At 41.4% G+C, this 16,329-nt stretch overlaps 1 protein-coding gene and 1 pseudogene across 2 annotated transcripts; both read right to left on the bottom strand.

Annotated features, from left to right (window-relative positions):
* Positions 1-2,266: 2,266 nt before the first annotated feature.
* On the bottom strand, positions 2,267-12,379 carry lrrc8c (leucine rich repeat containing 8 VRAC subunit C). Its single transcript, XM_076990455.1, has 3 exons — positions 12,224-12,379; positions 9,163-9,304; positions 2,267-7,619 (listed from the first exon to the last, which is right to left on the bottom strand). The coding sequence occupies exons 2-3, from the start codon at positions 9,298-9,300 to the stop codon at positions 5,349-5,351; spliced, it is 2,409 nt and encodes an 802-aa protein (XP_076846570.1). The 5' UTR covers positions 9,301-9,304; positions 12,224-12,379; the 3' UTR covers positions 2,267-5,348.
* A 545-nt stretch (positions 12,380-12,924) lies between these two features.
* LOC143491469 (volume-regulated anion channel subunit LRRC8B pseudogene) lies at positions 12,925-14,606 on the bottom strand (annotated as a pseudogene). Its single transcript, XR_013125209.1, has 2 exons — positions 13,512-14,606; positions 12,925-13,090 (listed from the first exon to the last, which is right to left on the bottom strand). The product of XR_013125209.1 is annotated as a volume-regulated anion channel subunit LRRC8B pseudogene (transcript).
* Between the last annotated feature and the right edge of the window lie 1,723 nt (positions 14,607-16,329).

The raw sequence follows: 16,329 nt of genomic DNA, 5'->3' as shown, positions 1-16,329 counted from the left end.
AATGGATATAGGCCTGTAACAGTCTAAGGCAGCCTGATCTCCACCATTAAAAGGAGGTTGCACAGTGGCTGTTTTCCAGTATCCACATAATTCCGGAGCATGAATAGAAAGATTAATAATGTCTGGTAATGACGCTGCAATGACTGGATGCTACAATTTTAAAAATAAATGGGCCTAACTCACCTGACCCAGCTGGTGTGATTCCTTTACAACCTCACCTTCTGTAAGACATGAAAGTGTAAACGTAAAACCTAAAAAAAAAATGTAAACATTCACTACTCTGGTATTAAAGCAGACGTTGCAGGAGGCTAGGAGCCAGATCAGGGTGCAGAGGCCTGGCCAGACATTATAAAAGTGTTATAGAAAACATTGCCCGTACAATTCCTACCAGTAATGGGAGTATCTGTTTTGACTCACAAAGGTATGCCTGAAGATTTACTATGCGTCATTTCTCTTTCAAGCGGTTAAGGTTTCAAATATCACACTGTTGGTGTGACCTTACTCCAAATCTGACAAAATACAACTCTGTCCGAGATCCAAAGGTTATGTTTTTGTGCTGTGTTGTCATATCCTCCTATTGAGGGTTAATATAGAGACCACCCTACCTACAGGGTGAGTTATTAAGTCAGTACAGAATACAGACTTGCATAACTGTGTCACTATATTTTCTGGTTTTGAGCTTCCAACAGGTACTCTGAGGTGATCCATTTTGGGCAATAAACATTTTGCATTTACATGCAGAAAAGCCATAGTATCATAGTATTATGTTGTACAATCAGAAGAATACATGGTTTGAAGCCAGGGTAATGCTGGGAAGGACAGGAATATTGAGAGCACCAGGATGAACATGAATATTACAAGAAATCATAAGCAACAATAGAGCAGGGATTCGCAGTAAAGCCATATTAGAGTAAAGCCTATTAAAACCAATGGAATCCAGAAAAGAGTCAAGGCTCTCCCGAAATGCAGTCCTACCACAGCATGAACCACGCAGCTAGTTAGCAAAAGGGTTATGAAAACATGCTAAAGAGAACCAGTGCTCCTCAGGTTAATGATTTATCAACAGTAAGGCCAGAGATCATATTAGATTAGCAATACAATACAGTTGTAGGAATAACTCTGGCCAACATACTGGCACTGTGAGAAGCTGTAAGAACAGCCGCAACATTAGCTACACAAGGTGTCTTCCAGCAGATTACTGCTGTAAAACTAAAGAGGTCAGGTTCCTGTGCCAAGTACACAGAAGTCTTAAAGTGCGTAAAATAGTCAATTATGGAGTGATCAAATCTGGGAGGACTTCATAAATGATCGGCTTTGAACTTGGATCTGAAAAGACTAATAACTAGTACAGCGGTGTGTGGGCTGTTAAAGGAATGCAGGACTAGCCACATGCTAAACACAAAGACACTAAAGGAGACGTCTCCAACATGAATGGAAGCTGCGGCTTCTTCTCTGAGCTAGCATGATTAACGCTTTCCTAAACTAGCAAAGGGAAAGCTTAGAAATTTCTTTGAGGTCAAATGGCAGATCATCTCTCCCACTTGAGAAAAGTCACATTCTCAGGTTCCACTGTGCTGTCTCCAAGGCTGTCTTCATATGGCTGCGTTAAAAGGGAACCGTAGCGTCCGCTGCCAGGTTTCAAGGCTAGCCGAATGTTGTACCCCAGCATAACGAAGCCTTTGGCCTCGGGTTGTGCTCACACACACTGAACCACAAGCAGGGACATGAAAGCCTTCTGCGTGTGATTATACAGGGCGTGTGGTCCTGAGCCGCGCCAGCATGTCACACACGTTGCTATTCGAAAGACACATGTACACAATTTATAAAGAACAATAACGCCTATGCATTCCTGTGCCATCATTAAAACATTATGCTTCTTCACATGAAAGCATTTTAGAATCATAGTAAATCATTAGCAGTTGTCAATATGGGAAAATATTTTTGTACTATATTATGTATTTAGTGGTGCTATATTTTTTAACTATGGGATTATTTTGGATTATTGTTATTATGGAAGTATTCCCACACGGTTTTCAAAAATAAACAATTTTAAAAGCTTCAGTATGGAAAAGCCCACACACTGGTTATTAAAGACCCCCCCAATTTTCAGTTAGTATTAACATTTATAATTATGTCCAAATAAGCATACCATGATGTTATGGCAATACTTGTTTTTTATGTAGTTTTATTTACCTATTAAATCATATACTGTACAATGGAAATGTACAATGAAGCGAGTTCAAAATAAAACAAGAATAATTCAGAATGGAGTTCACATAAGTGTACAAAGCAGGTTTATTTGAGTTGCACCAGGATTTCCAGCTGCTAACAGCTCAAGTCTTTAAAAGTCTGGCCTTCTGTTTATGAGTCAAACAGGCATGACATGGTACCAAATTAGCTTGTGTCCAGGGACCTGCTGACCAGCCAAAAGACATAACCAAACCCACATTTACTGAAGTGTTCAATATCACGAACACACAAACATTTATGCATGCATGTCCATACATTATATAAAGTTTAAATTCAAGGGAGCAGACATACAGTCTGATACTGATAAATAGTCCCTGTGGATAAGAGTCCCTTCCAAATGTAAATACTGTATATGTACTATTGCATATCAGAATTATGACATTATTATTATAAATATTGCAATACTATTTGTTGTAAATCAGCTACAGGGCGGTCAGCCTCTGGTACATAAACATTTTGCCCAGTGTAAAAATGCTCATCAGTGTAAAGAAGGTAACAGCAACGTAAACCCTGAAACAGTCAGCCAGCCTCAGGCATTGGCTTGCTACCAGAGTCTGGGAAAACTCGTCATTTAAGAAAAAAAGGAAGAAAAAAAAGAACAAAAGCTGAGTTAACGTACTCCAGTGGCATGACGGCGAGCCCCATTATGTTATGACAGACACGCTGAAGTAGAGCTTGAGCCGTTTGATCAATAGATACTTGAGGCCAAAGCTCGTCTTGCATCAGCAGGGTAGATAAACCAGTGGTCTACATTTTATCATCCTAGACCAGACACTATTAACCACTTCAGCCACATAACAACCCTGCATCCGGTCCTCTCGGGCTTCATTGTGTTTTTAAGGACACACACACACACACACACACAGGAGAGGGCGCTGTTGTGGGAGGCGTGCAGAGGAGGGGGTGTGGAGGGCTAAAGGAAGAGCCACTCTAATTTGCTACCATCTCTCCTTCACACGTGCAAACACACACACATTGCTGTGTGCATGCTTATTGTGAAAACAGGGCCAGCTTTATTTTAACTACAAAAACAATTCAGAATCAAGTCTTAAGCAAAACTCTTTTCTCCAGCATCTCTAAATGTCCCAAATAATCAGAATAGCACATCCAAGGACCACTTGTGTTAAAGCCAGTGTAAAACAGCATGTTGCTGCTAGGAAGAGAGACACATCCCAACAAGAAACTAGTGAACAGTTGTGCTCTCTCACTGTATATTATATCGCCACCTTGGTGTCGAGGTCACTCAAAGGACTGCCTGCACTAAACAACAAGCTTTCAGATTCCGGGCCAGAGAAGCACAATACTCATCACTACAGGAGAGCAGGACTGGAATTGCACTCAGACAGCTGTGCTCTGCTTTACCAACACTGAGCACAACTGCCTGTATAGTTTGTGGTGTGGTGCCACTTGTCACATAATGACAAAATATTTTAAAGGCAAAAGGAATAGTATATCAGGGTGCATCAGACTGCTGTATTTCATATTTATTGTTTTTTCAGCTCTTTATTAAAATGTTTTTGGTGTTTGTTGACGAGGCCATTTTGCACAGTGTTAAAATTGCAATTAACATTTTGGTATAAATTGTCCAACAGCAAGCTGATAAGGTGACTGAAGGCACAGGAGAGTCCGAGTTCATCACTCCACATCTCATAGGCACAGTTTGATTTGTTCTTCAGTTTTAAGCCAAAAACCCATAAAAAACAAACATACAAGATCTAAAAACATCAACCTACACAAATTAAAAAAGAGAAATCTTAGAAAAAGCTAAATAAATGAATGGCACTTTTTTTCTTCAAGGGAGGGATGAGTTGTATCTAGCTGAACTACTCTATATGTAAACTGGACGAGAGGCAGAGAGACCAGACGCACTAGACTAGGTAGTCTGGGAAGTCAACAAATTCACCAAATCTCAGCATGTAGGACAGGTTGTTTTCTAACCCAGAACAGCAAAAGCTGTAAACTACCATCAGCTGAATAGTGAAAACCCTCAAAGAAGCTTTGAACTTGCGTCGTGTTTTTAAGAGGTATATTTCTGACATGTTTCCCTGCAGCTTGCTAAGAACACAAATCAGCATCAGTTAGATTCTAAAAATGGAATATAGAAGGAAAGACAATAGAGTTTACCAGTATAGAGATTACCTGAGAACACTTAAATGACTGCAGATCACGCTCCTGTCTTCAGCATCTTTATAACTTTCAAAAGGCCTAAAGCTTAAGACACCAAACAGGCTCCATGGAAACCACTACTACATAGAACTACTAATAAATGTCTTATATAGCATCTGCACTTCATGTTACACATATGTTTGATCAAACATGCTACACTCTGTAAATATGATGGATACGATGGAATGTGGAAGTTTCCAGTGCAAACTGTGTGCCGTGACAGCCTGGGTCACCATACTGAGCACTTGGCCATATTCGTATGAAGTGGCCATTCACATGCCTAAACTGATAAGTGGTTCAGCTCAAAAAAACTGAGAGCACTCACAATTTGTCTGTATGGACTACAAAAAGATGACATGCCAGCTCCGGTTTAAATGTGATGTACTACCACAGTAGAGAAAAGCCCCTTCCTATGCCAGCATCCTTAAAGCCAGGGCTAGGATAGATTTGATGTACTGACTTTGCAATTGTAAAACACTTTTCAAGTCTGGCAGGCTGGTTTTATTCAGCACTCAGCCTGTAGAACCCTTCATACATCATGAAATCACATGTAATTGATGTGATGCAGTCACAATTTCCACTGAATACACACAAATACACATATGTCAATTTCTGTTCTTTCAAATCTTGGAGAATGTTACAAATAAGGTGCTTATATAAATGCATAATGTTTTAAATCCTGAAAACAACTGCATTTATTGAAATGCACAATACAATGTTTTACTCATAATTTATTATTGAAATCCTACTTTTATCCCTTTCTTTATCCAGAGACGCTTTATCCAGATTTCCCCTCAGAGAAATATCCAAGCATGTAAATGCAGGTACTCACCCATAAACACCACAGTACTGATTGTGATGTGGGACACTTGTGTTCAGTTAAAGGCATTACCAATGCTGCTTTGTAGAGATTTTACTGAAGCTGAGAAATATCACTCAGCTTTCATCTGCTCCCTGACGTCTGACGGCAGAGTGTCGAACACGGTGTCCTCCACCACAAGACCACTGCGCTTTAGGGAGCGGCAACAGCCCAGTTCAGCTGGCAAGAACTCAAAGTGGTTGCCTTTCAGCTCCAAGTGCATCAGAGAAACCAGGAAGGAGATCTTTGGTGAAAGCACAGAAAGCAAGTTCTTCCCAAGCTTGAGGATCTTCAGCTTCTTGCAGAAGAAGAGCTCGTCTGGGATGTTCTCAATTTTGTTGCAGGAGACAGAGAAGTACTGAAGGCTCTGGAGGACGCCGATCTCTGGAGGTATGAAGCGGATGTCATTGTAGGAGACGTCGAGATAGCGCAGCTTGTTGCAAAGAAACAGGTGCGAAGGCAAAACTTCAATCTTGTTGTGGCTAAAATAGAGGCGCTCCAGGCTACCCAGCTTTTTGATATGCTCAGGGATATTAGTAATACCATTGTGCCATAGTTTGAGGCACGTGAGTTTACGCAGGTGCTGGAAGCTGATGATCTCCTCAATGGAGCGTAGGTTGTTCTCTTTAAGGTCCACCTCCTGCAGGTGGGTCAGGCTGAAGATGGCATGAGGAATACGCTCCAGATCACAGTGCACCAGCTCAAGCTCAGTGAGATGAACCATTTTCTTGAGATTGTTCAGCATGACCAGCTTGGATCCATCGTTGTGCACGTGAAGACACTGCAGGTGACTAGATGCGTCAACAACAGACTGGGGGATCTTGGTGATGTTGCTCTTGAGCGTCAAGGTCTTGAGGGACTTGAGTTCCCTTAAAGAATCAAGTGTTATATTCCTTGACGCATCAGGACTCAGGGAGCCAATCAGATGGAGTTCCTCCAAGTTTCGAAGGCTGTAAAGCCACAGAGGCAACTCACGGGCGTCGTCAAACTTCACGTGCAGGACCTTAAGGTTCTCCTTCAAGAAAGAGAGGGCTCCAGTGTGGATTTTCAGCGAGCACTGCAGTAGAGAAAGCTCCTGCAGATCCTCCAGCTGTGAAATGGCTGCAGGGATGGTGACATTATTAATGATCTCCAGTTTCAAAGACTGCAGCTCCGTCACCTCAAAGACAGTGTCCGGAAGCCCAGACAGCATGAAAAGCTGGAGCTCCAGTCGGTCGCTGGTGTTGGTCGTCAGCCTCTGGCGAAGTTTTTCCACCGTCCACTCGTGGTTCAGATTGAGCTGTTTTAGCTTGTTTTCGCTCACTTCAGAAAGAAACACTGCGAATCTCTTGGAATACAGTGGGTCGTACTGATCAATCATGTGCAACATGAAGGCAAAGTCATTTTTAACATCGGGGATGTCATCAATCCCTGTCTCCTGTCTCACATACTCAAAGGAGTACTCCTTCAGCGAACGGTAGAACAACCAGTAGGATGTATAAAGGCACGTTAATCCATAGACAACCACAAAACACAAGTAGCAGAAGCAGAGCTTGGAAAAGAGATGGGCCATGGTGTGATTGCAAGAAAAGTGACTGTAACCTATCATATTCTCTATATTTACTGTACAGTCTACTCTGAATCTAACTTTAGACACCAGGATGCTGCTGTATACAATGATGAGGATAAACTTGAACACTTTTAGGACAGTCTGGCGAACATACATAAGGTATAAGAGATCTCCTTCTTCCACATGAAGTCTGAACTTTTTGACCTTTTCAAAAAGTGCTTTGGCTTGCTCCCCTTCCTTTTTGTCAAGCACGCTTGCAGCCGGCGTCTCTGCTACGATCTTTTCAGAAATAGATCTCAGTGACTGGGTCTTCTCCAGGGTGCCCTCAACAGTGGACGTATCGAGGTTTGATCTGCTGGAACTGTTCTTCTTGTGGTCCTTCTCCTCCGGATTCTCACCAGACACCTCAGAAAGAGCCCTTGTAGTCCAAGGAGAATCAAAACACTTCCCTAATATTGAAATGAAGTGCTCTATTTTTGAGCTAGAGCCTGGAAACTTGAACCAGAAATTACTGCACACCATGAATACAATGGTGTGTATGAGCACCAGGTAAGGGAAGTACTTGGCATACCAGTGCAGAGCTTTTTCATAGCAGATTTGGTTCACATAGCTGTACTGCTGTAGATCCAAGTTGGTTTTCAATCCCTTCATCTCCTGCACAACAGGCACTGGGGAGACTGTAGCCGAGGGGGGGCTAGACGCATTCTTCAGTGGATCCGTCAAATTAGTCAAAAGCAGCGTTTCATTTGCGGGGGGCATCCTCTTAGGGAGGCAAATGATTTTGTCCTGCATCACCTGAAAGAGCAAAAGAAGGAGTCTGCATCAATATTAAACAGAATGTTTGTTATAAATCTGCCAAACTGAATTTCACTCCAGTGTACAGATTTACCCACAGTTTTTTATCTTCTGTTTCCATAATGAACCAAAAACAACCCCTTTGTTTCTAAACCTAACTATTCAAAATGACAACTCAGCTAGAAAGAAAAACACGAGCTTAATTACAATGAGAGTCACGATAAAAACAACATTAGATCAACGTCTGTGATGCTGCAGTGTTACTGTAAACAGGATGGGATGGTAGATGTCTATTTCAGTGCCTTGACATCACTGTGACTCAGGCAGGAAATGAGAGATTATTGCTCTGACTCCAGCAAACTCCAGAGGGAGACATGCTCACTTGAATGCTTTCTTCACAAGAATGGCAGACGGTTAGACAACGGGCATGAACCAAACCCAATTACAGAATTATGATATAGATAAATCACTACACAGGCATCTTGCCATGTAACCCTGGCCAGAAATACCCCCCCCCCCCCCCCCCCATGAAAGCCTGGTCTCTGGTAGTTTAATAGTTTAATTACCGTCCGGTTTGTGTGGGGGATGAGGCCCTGTCTCGGGTTCGCTCCCTGCTGAACCGTGTGAGAACACAGAAGCCATAGTCTGCTGTGTGAAGCCTCAGACACAACCAGCAGCCCTACACATGTGCTTCTGCTGCAGTTCGACACGCATTAAGTCAGCCATAGTAGACGCTTGACCTGTTCATTACACACCGTCATCTAGCCAAGCATGGCTGACATAGTGGCATGTTTATGTCTATCATTTACAGCAGAATGACCATCCCAACATGTCAGGAAAGCAGTTAATTAGGACAGTACTGATCAAGCACCGTGAGGAAAGAATCTTGCAAATAATCAGCATTTTCAAATCATTGTTTACAAACTCCAGAGCAGAAACCTTGCCATTCTTTGAAAACACTCCTCCAGGGAACATGGCTTGGGGGATATTCCCACCCAAATACAGCAGTTCCTGCCCCTGCTGTTTGTTTAATCTATCTGTTGGAATTAAGACGCAGGCAGCAGTGGGTTTGTGTGCAGTTTCGGTCCCCATAGCTGCACTGGGGGCTGGGCGGGGCGGCAGGACTCTTTATGAGGAGGGTATGGCTTAACAGGGAGGGCAAGGCGGGGCGGTTCTGTGTTTGCACCAGGGTGCTGGAATTTCTTCCCTTTTCCGTAAGCAAGCAAACTAACACACTAGCATTGAGCTTGACTTCTGCAACAGAGTCTCGTCTGTACACAGACAGAGCTGCAGTGATCAAACGGCAGTGGGGGGTTGTTTACCTACCAGCACTTACATAAGAGTAACAGTATGGGTTTGTTCATTTTGAAATATATAAAATATATACTATACACACGCCTATTCCCTCTAAACTTAATCCACTATTTTGTAAAAGGAGAAAAACCACGGAGACGCAGGACGGAGCAGGAAGGTAACACTGCCCTACATTCAATCACCAATCAAACGCTGAGGTTAGTAAGAGGAGTGCAGGCTCGTCACCAACCTGCAGGGTGCATCCGAACACCCCGATCATGAGCATGACCACAGAGAGGTACTCTGCAAACACATCCCACCACGGCTTCAGGACACGGAACGCCGGCTGCTGTTCGGTAAACTGCCGAAATTCTGTCACTGGAATCATATTCCTGCAAGCACACAATGAAGAAACGTGAACTGCGTCGAGGGCAGGTGAATTTCCTCCATCAGTGTCTGTGGTCCTTTCCAGAGCAGATTGGTCTGCTATTGGTCACGTCCGGGGCGTATCATATTACAACATAAATACCACGAGAAAGGAGCTTGGAATATCTGTGCCTTGAGAATAACTGCCCTCTGACTCTCCTCATGTGGTGGTAAAATCCATTGTACTGACATCTGCCCTTTTGTTCTCAGCATTGTATGGCCCAGTCTGCAAAACCTCCACAGTCAGAACAGACACTGATTTCTGCGCTCACTGATCTACCTCTCAGATTTGTCCGTGTGTATTATTTGCAATGCATTTTTGGATATTCACTATAAAGCTGCTGGTATTGTTCAGCACGTGTACGTGAATTGGATGCTTGCAATTCAAACTGAAAACACACTCGATGGAATCAGTTGGCTAATCTTAATATTGCCTCTGCTTAGCTAACAGACAAACAACTGTTTGGAAATTGATAAGAAAACCACCGATAGCTGACATAAGCTTGACCCCGATCAGATGAAATTATACACCACAGAACCCAGCCTGTCTCCCCACAGCCACGCTGGCCCAAGTGCTCTTCAGGTCCTGCTCACACCATTTCCATCCTGCCATTAAAACGCATATGCCCTGTAATGAATTATTGAAGCTAGTGCAATCCTGCTCCTAGTTCCTGGCAGGTGATTCTGTGCATTATTTCATGGTTGATGAGCTTTACAGCAACTTGCAAGGATAACACAAACCAAAGCACACAGGATAATGCTGTTTCACAAAAAGAGGGCTAAGGAAGCATCTGTAAGACAACAATGACTCATCAGTTCTCCTTTGGCCTCTGTGGAAAGAGTGGCTTTAGACAGAATGCCAAGATATCTTTATCATCGAGCTGACAACTATGTTAGACTACGAAATGACAATGATGTAACAGGCCTGCAATAGCAATAAAATGATGTAAGAAAATCCCTGGGAAAGTGAAGTCTGTAAGAATGAAATCATCTGTGATGGTAAATTTCAAAATGATCAAATACATTACATAAGATCACAATAAATCTTATTTTACAGAGTGGTTATTAAATGAAAACTGATACTTGATTTATTACCAACAACTGCAATTGAAACCTCTATGAAACAGGCATCTTTAAAATACAACCCTCCCTAAATATATATTTAGCCCATGAATCTGGCAGGCCTGACCTTTACTAACTTAAAGTTCCTAAGCTTTGGATTTCCTGTGGAAAATCCTTTCTGCCTGGCATGTCTTCAGCCTAAACACAGTCAATTTTAATACACACAGATATACAACTCAATATATTTGTGTCTCACTGGACAAAATCACTCAGACCCATGTTTAGTTTAGACAGCAGCAACACATTAAAATTACATAATAAAAATGGACCACATGAATAAATTATGGTGCAAACAGCAGCAGACACTGTTAAAGGCACACGTGTCCGAGGATGGGATCACGCTAATCTTGTGTGGTAACTCACAGAATGAGGTTTCTTGGGTAAAAACAGTTACAAATCTGGATAGTTTGTGTGTATTCTTATAAACATACTTCAGGGCACTTGAAGAAATATTTGGACATGTGAGCACACCAGCTGCATTGGATCAAGTGCTTAGAATTGTACGTTTTAAAAATATAAATATTCATTGCGATATTTCTAAGAGTAACGCAAACATGGTTGCTTGAATCTGTTCAACATTACACATTAGTCCATACACGAAATTTGAAATGTAGGCTACTTGGATCATTGCAAACATGGATCATCTTTGTAGTTGCAATATATAATTTTAATGCATGCAGATGTGTGACGGATCTAAACTGGCTTAACAGAAGACGATGCACGACGATACAAATAATCACAGGCTGAGAGATGTTTACAAATCTCTGATCATTTGAACTACAAAACTTCAATCAAACTGTATTTCCTCTACGACGTATCATCAGATCGCAACGGAGAGAGAATATTTTGGGTAGTTTTTTTAATGGAACCTAAAGAGAAGCTGAACTACTGTTACATGAGATTAGACATTGCGCATCTGGGACCTCCAGTGCTCTGCTTGATCCTTTTTTTATTATTCCGTTAGCCCCTTCCTGGCAGGAAATGAGACTATTCTCGCACATGGTGTTGAAAAAATAAAAATTACAATGTGTATCTGATTCACCTCCAGTCTCCAGGATGCAGAGTTTAAGATGTACAGTTTGAAACAATGGAAATACAGACTCAGCGTCCTTTGCTTGGAGTGACACAGAACAGATCGTATTAGGTGCGTGTTGTGCACAGCAACAACGCACAACTTAATAAGGCAAGAACTGCACAGGCGTCTCTGCCTGACCAGCAGAGCTTATATCACTGAACCGAGGCCCAAGAAAGCGCAAACCAAAAGGCAGCTCAAATATTATATTACAGAGGAGCCACATTATAACAGCGACATTACCGCAGTCGATCCTGTTTTTATTGAGTTGGTATAATGTTTTCTGGCCGGGCCTGTAGTTCTCGGCTTTCTCCAGTACAAATTATGTTTTGAGAAAGGGAAAGAGAAGAAAGCAAGCTGCGGTGTTGTTTGTTTAAAGCATCGGGACCCTTTTATTGTGATATTTCTCGGTTAATATTTTTAAGACTTTAAATGAAGCTAGAAGAATCGCACAGTGATAAGATATGGCACCAAACGAGTACGAGAAAGTCGCGAATTTACAACAGTACCCGGACCACGTTTTTTATGAATGAGGTGCGCTTAAGAGGAGAACAAAGTTGAAATATTTCATCTGGCTGGAAAATGATTGCCTCTACATACATGCCCGGAAAAAATAAAAAGTAATTATAGCCAAACAATGTGGCAAATTTCATCCCAGATATTCAGAAACGAAGCATCATTACTTACTTACCCCTAGACAGGAGACAGGAGCGCTGCTGTGTTCAGTAGGAAGCGAGGGACGTAGCGTGTCCTTGTGACTGCGGTATGTTCCCTCTACTCTCTTCAGTTATTTCTGCTGCTTTAATCACAAAGGCTACAGTTCCTCACGCCGCCAGCAGGGCGGAGAGTTCCAGAGTGAAAGCCAATATTGTCCCGCTACTTAGTTTGACAACATTCTCAGACTCGTGTACATTTAAAAGACATTTAATAAGGAAAAAACTACATTAAAAAGCACTTGCTTACTCGTATGCTGTATGGCGCCACTCGAGTATTTACGTATTGAAAAGAATCACCTACTGACAGCTACCGCAAAATAAAAGCAAGTAAAACAACATTAGAAGAAGTGCAAAGGAGGCTTAAAAAAGAACATTATACAAGTTCATATATATATATATATATATATATATATATATATATATATATATATATATAAACTAACAATATATCTATTCTGCCCTATCTATACTGTGCATTCATATGGAATTAGCCACCCCACTGTCTTCATAGCCTTTGTCACAGTTTATCAGGCTGCAACCAGGTGGGTGTGTTAAGCCATCTGAGTCATGTTTGCCTGGATATGGTCTCTCTGGTCTCTGGAAACTCTCTACGACACTGGGAGGCAGAGAGTGTAAAAGCTCCTCCTCAGCTAGAAGTCTGTTTGGTCTGAGGTTCTGACATTCCTCAAGCTCAGGAGGTAGGTTCTCCAGCTGGTTCCCTGTCAGGTTCAGCAGAGTGAGGTTTGTCAGGTCACTGATGAAACTGTGCTCAGACCGTTATGGTTCAGAAATAAATACTTTAGTGTCTTGCATTTGAAAAGTCCATCTGGAAGATCATCAATCTGTGAGGAAAAATGTTATTAATATTATAAAATCTTTGTTATTGATATATTTTAGAATTTATTTTTCACATTTTTCAAATACAGTATAATTTTACACGTAATTTAGCAAAGCAAATTAACTGAATAAAAATAAATATTCTGTATTAATATATTGTATTGTAATGTACTGTATTAATGATTACATTGTTGTAGGAGAGATTTAATAGTTGTAGCCTCTTCCGATCTTGTATTTCTTTAGGAATGGCAGATAACATATTGTGGACTCATGTCCAAATGATACAGTCTACTGCACAAGAAAAGCTGTGCTGGTAATCTGCTAATTATGTTATGGCTGAGGTAAAGTTGCTCCAGGGACTCTAAACCATCTATGTGAATGGGAATGTATGTGATGGTGTTGTGTTTGAACTTTAGGGTCAAAAACCTTTGAAGGTGCTGGAAACGGATGATTTCATCAATTGAGACTGTTCCCTTTAAGGTCAATTTCCTGTAGGTTTGTTAAGTCACAGATTGAGTTTGGGATTCTTTGCGGGCCACAGTTCAGAAGCTTCAAGCAGGACAGGTTGGCCATTGCTTTCAAACTCTGGGTTGCACCGAGTTGAGTTCCTTCATTGTCCAAAACAAACATCTCTAGGGAGAGCAGTGAATCGGTGATCACTTTGGGTATGGAACGGATACTGCATTTGATAAATAGAACCTTTCGTTTTTTTGAGCTTGGGTAAGTAATTGAAAACATTTCCATACAAGTACAGCTCACTTAATTGCCACAGACTAAAAACACATCTTAGAGATTTGACTGCGTCTGTAAATTTTAACCTCAAAACCCTTAGGTTTTCGGCAAGAAACTCCAAAGCCATGTGGTCTACGGTTGCAGGGCAATGGTCCAGCCATAGCTCTTTGAGGTTACAAAGCTGTGTTAGCGTCTGTGGAAGCCTGGAGTCTGGGATTAACTGTAGTTTTAGGCCTTCAAGTTCCCTCAATTCAAAAACAAAAACAGCTTCTGGAATCCCGCTGAGTAGCATGAGGTGAAGCTCCTTCTGGTCCTGGGCATTCCTTACCACTTTCTGTACTAATTTCTTCAGTGGCCAGACATTATTCAGGGTCAGCTGTCATAATTTGTTTTCACTGTCTTCAGAGAGGAACACTGTAAATCGCTTGGATAGTAGTAGATTGCACTGATCCAGCAAGTGAAAAATGAATGCAAAATCATTTCTGATATCAGGAATGTCACTGTATCTGCTTTCTTCATGCACGAGATCAAAAGAGTACTGCCTAAGTGAATTTCTAATGATCCACAAGAAACTATAGAAGCAAGTCATGAAATATGCTACCATCAGTGTTGTGTAGAGCAGTGAGAGGACCCTAAAGATGGTGGCTATGGAGTAGCTACATCGAAACGTTTGAAATGGAACAAACACCTGTGACTCCACCTCACAGTCAACACTGGGCACTAGCCATTCAAATCCAAAAGGCACGCAACTCAGCATGAGAGACAAAAGGACCAATTTTACAACAATCTGCTTCATTTAAACATGATAGATGATGTCTCCATGTTCCATGTGCATTTCTAGCTTCTTCACCTTCTCAAATATCGATTTTGCCTGCTCTCCTTCGTTCCTATCTGGAACACTAAGAAGCTCCGCTCCAACAGGTTTCCTCTTGCAGTTGGAGACAGCTGCTCTTGGTGCAGAGGTGTTCAGAGATGGACAAGTGCCTCTTTGTTCCTCAAAAGTTTCTGACAGGGCTCTGGTGGTCCAAGGTGAGTCACAGCACTTCTGTACAGCACTAAAGTGCTCCGGCCCTGAGCTGATGTTAGGATAATTGAACCAGAAGTTGCTTATGATTAGCAAGGTAAATGTCAGCAGCATTATCACATAAGGGTAGAATTTAGCAAACCAGAGTAGGTTCGTAGCATACAGCTTCTACAAAGTCATACTGCTGCTTGTCAAGCTTAGAAATCCTAGAAAAATCATTGTCTGGATGATCCTGTGATTGTAGTGCTGTTATTTATAAATTCACCATCATAATTGAAAGCACTGCCACACAGCTTGTCTGAAGTACTCTGGCACAGTACACATATGATCTTGCCCACAGTAATGTGACCCCTCCAAGCATGGCAATAATTAGCATTGTAATGGACAAATAATGGCAGAAGACATCTCACCAGGGCAGGAGAACACAGTATGGGAATGGGCCGCTCAAAAAACTATTTCAGTCTTCTTGAGAAATCATGTCAGCAACCTGAACAAATAACAAAGTTCATACTTTTTAGTTATTAGTGGCACAGTTCTTGATACAATTACAGATGCCTGAATTTATTTAGCTTGGCTCTAATGTTTACAAGCATTCAAAATCAAAGAGTTTATTTTTGCTTTGCAGTCAAGCAGGTAGGTTTAAAAATGAAAAGACAAAATATAAGCAAATGTCACCCTTTAATTTAGGATATTTATAGACATGTTTTATTGGTTATAAATAATATAATTTTGTGTGCATGTCCTATTTAAAGTGAATAAATATATACCAACAAATCATTGTTTATATATAAAAGTATTCATGGTCTCTAATTATCTGGCTTCCTGGGCAGTGCATGTTGTCTAACTACCTTTCTGGATACTCAAACACCTCTCAATGAGCCTGAGGGCATTTTAGTAAACACAGCAACAATGCTTCTTTACATTTGAAGTCTCTGTGCCCCAGCCATCTTATTCACAACATCAGAAATGATGACGCGCTAGTTCCTCCGAACTCTGCCATCTAGCCTAAGGCATGACACTCCTGGGATGTGGCATGTGTCAAAATGACTTGATGTTTGTTGTAAACTGGCTTTCTTCTGTCTGATGCTGTTGAAAGATTCACAACTTGCATCTGTCTGATGCTGTTGAAAGATTCACAACTTGCAGTGTAGCTTCTATAATTGTGTCAAATGTTTTTGGTGTGTAACATATTGTTCCTGCCCTCTAGAGCCTGTTGGAGGTTTCAGGCACAGCTGTTTTCATGTTTTGTTTGCAGCTTTGACACCATCTCATCTGCAGCTGCTTTCCTATGTCTGCGGTCAACATGTACATGTAGTTTTATGACATGTAACTTGAATCCTTTTTTCAAGTGGCGGGAACTGTTGTTGATCTCAACAGCCACAAACTTCTCTAGTTGTCATGATTTTTATTTTCTTTTTCTGTACTGAATTTTTTTAGCATACAAACTGCTCCCTTTTTAAAGCCTGTTTTCAAGGTTTCATGCTTATG

Source organism: Brachyhypopomus gauderio, unplaced genomic scaffold, assembly GCF_052324685.1.
Source record: "Brachyhypopomus gauderio isolate BG-103 unplaced genomic scaffold, BGAUD_0.2 sc75, whole genome shotgun sequence".
NCBI classification, from domain to species: domain Eukaryota; kingdom Metazoa; phylum Chordata; class Actinopteri; order Gymnotiformes; family Hypopomidae; genus Brachyhypopomus; species Brachyhypopomus gauderio.
This window is presented reverse-complemented; position numbering and strand designations above follow the sequence as displayed.

Bases quoted from the DNA above. Each gene is read 5' to 3' on its own strand.
- lrrc8c (XM_076990455.1), bottom strand. From the start codon at position 9,300: ATGATTCCAGTGACAGAATTTCGGCAGTTTACCGAACAGCAGCCGGCG. The intron at 7,620-9,162 runs GTTGGTGACGAG...TTGCTCTTTCAG, and splicing joins TGTTCGGATGCACCCTGCAG to GTGATGCAGGACAAAATCAT.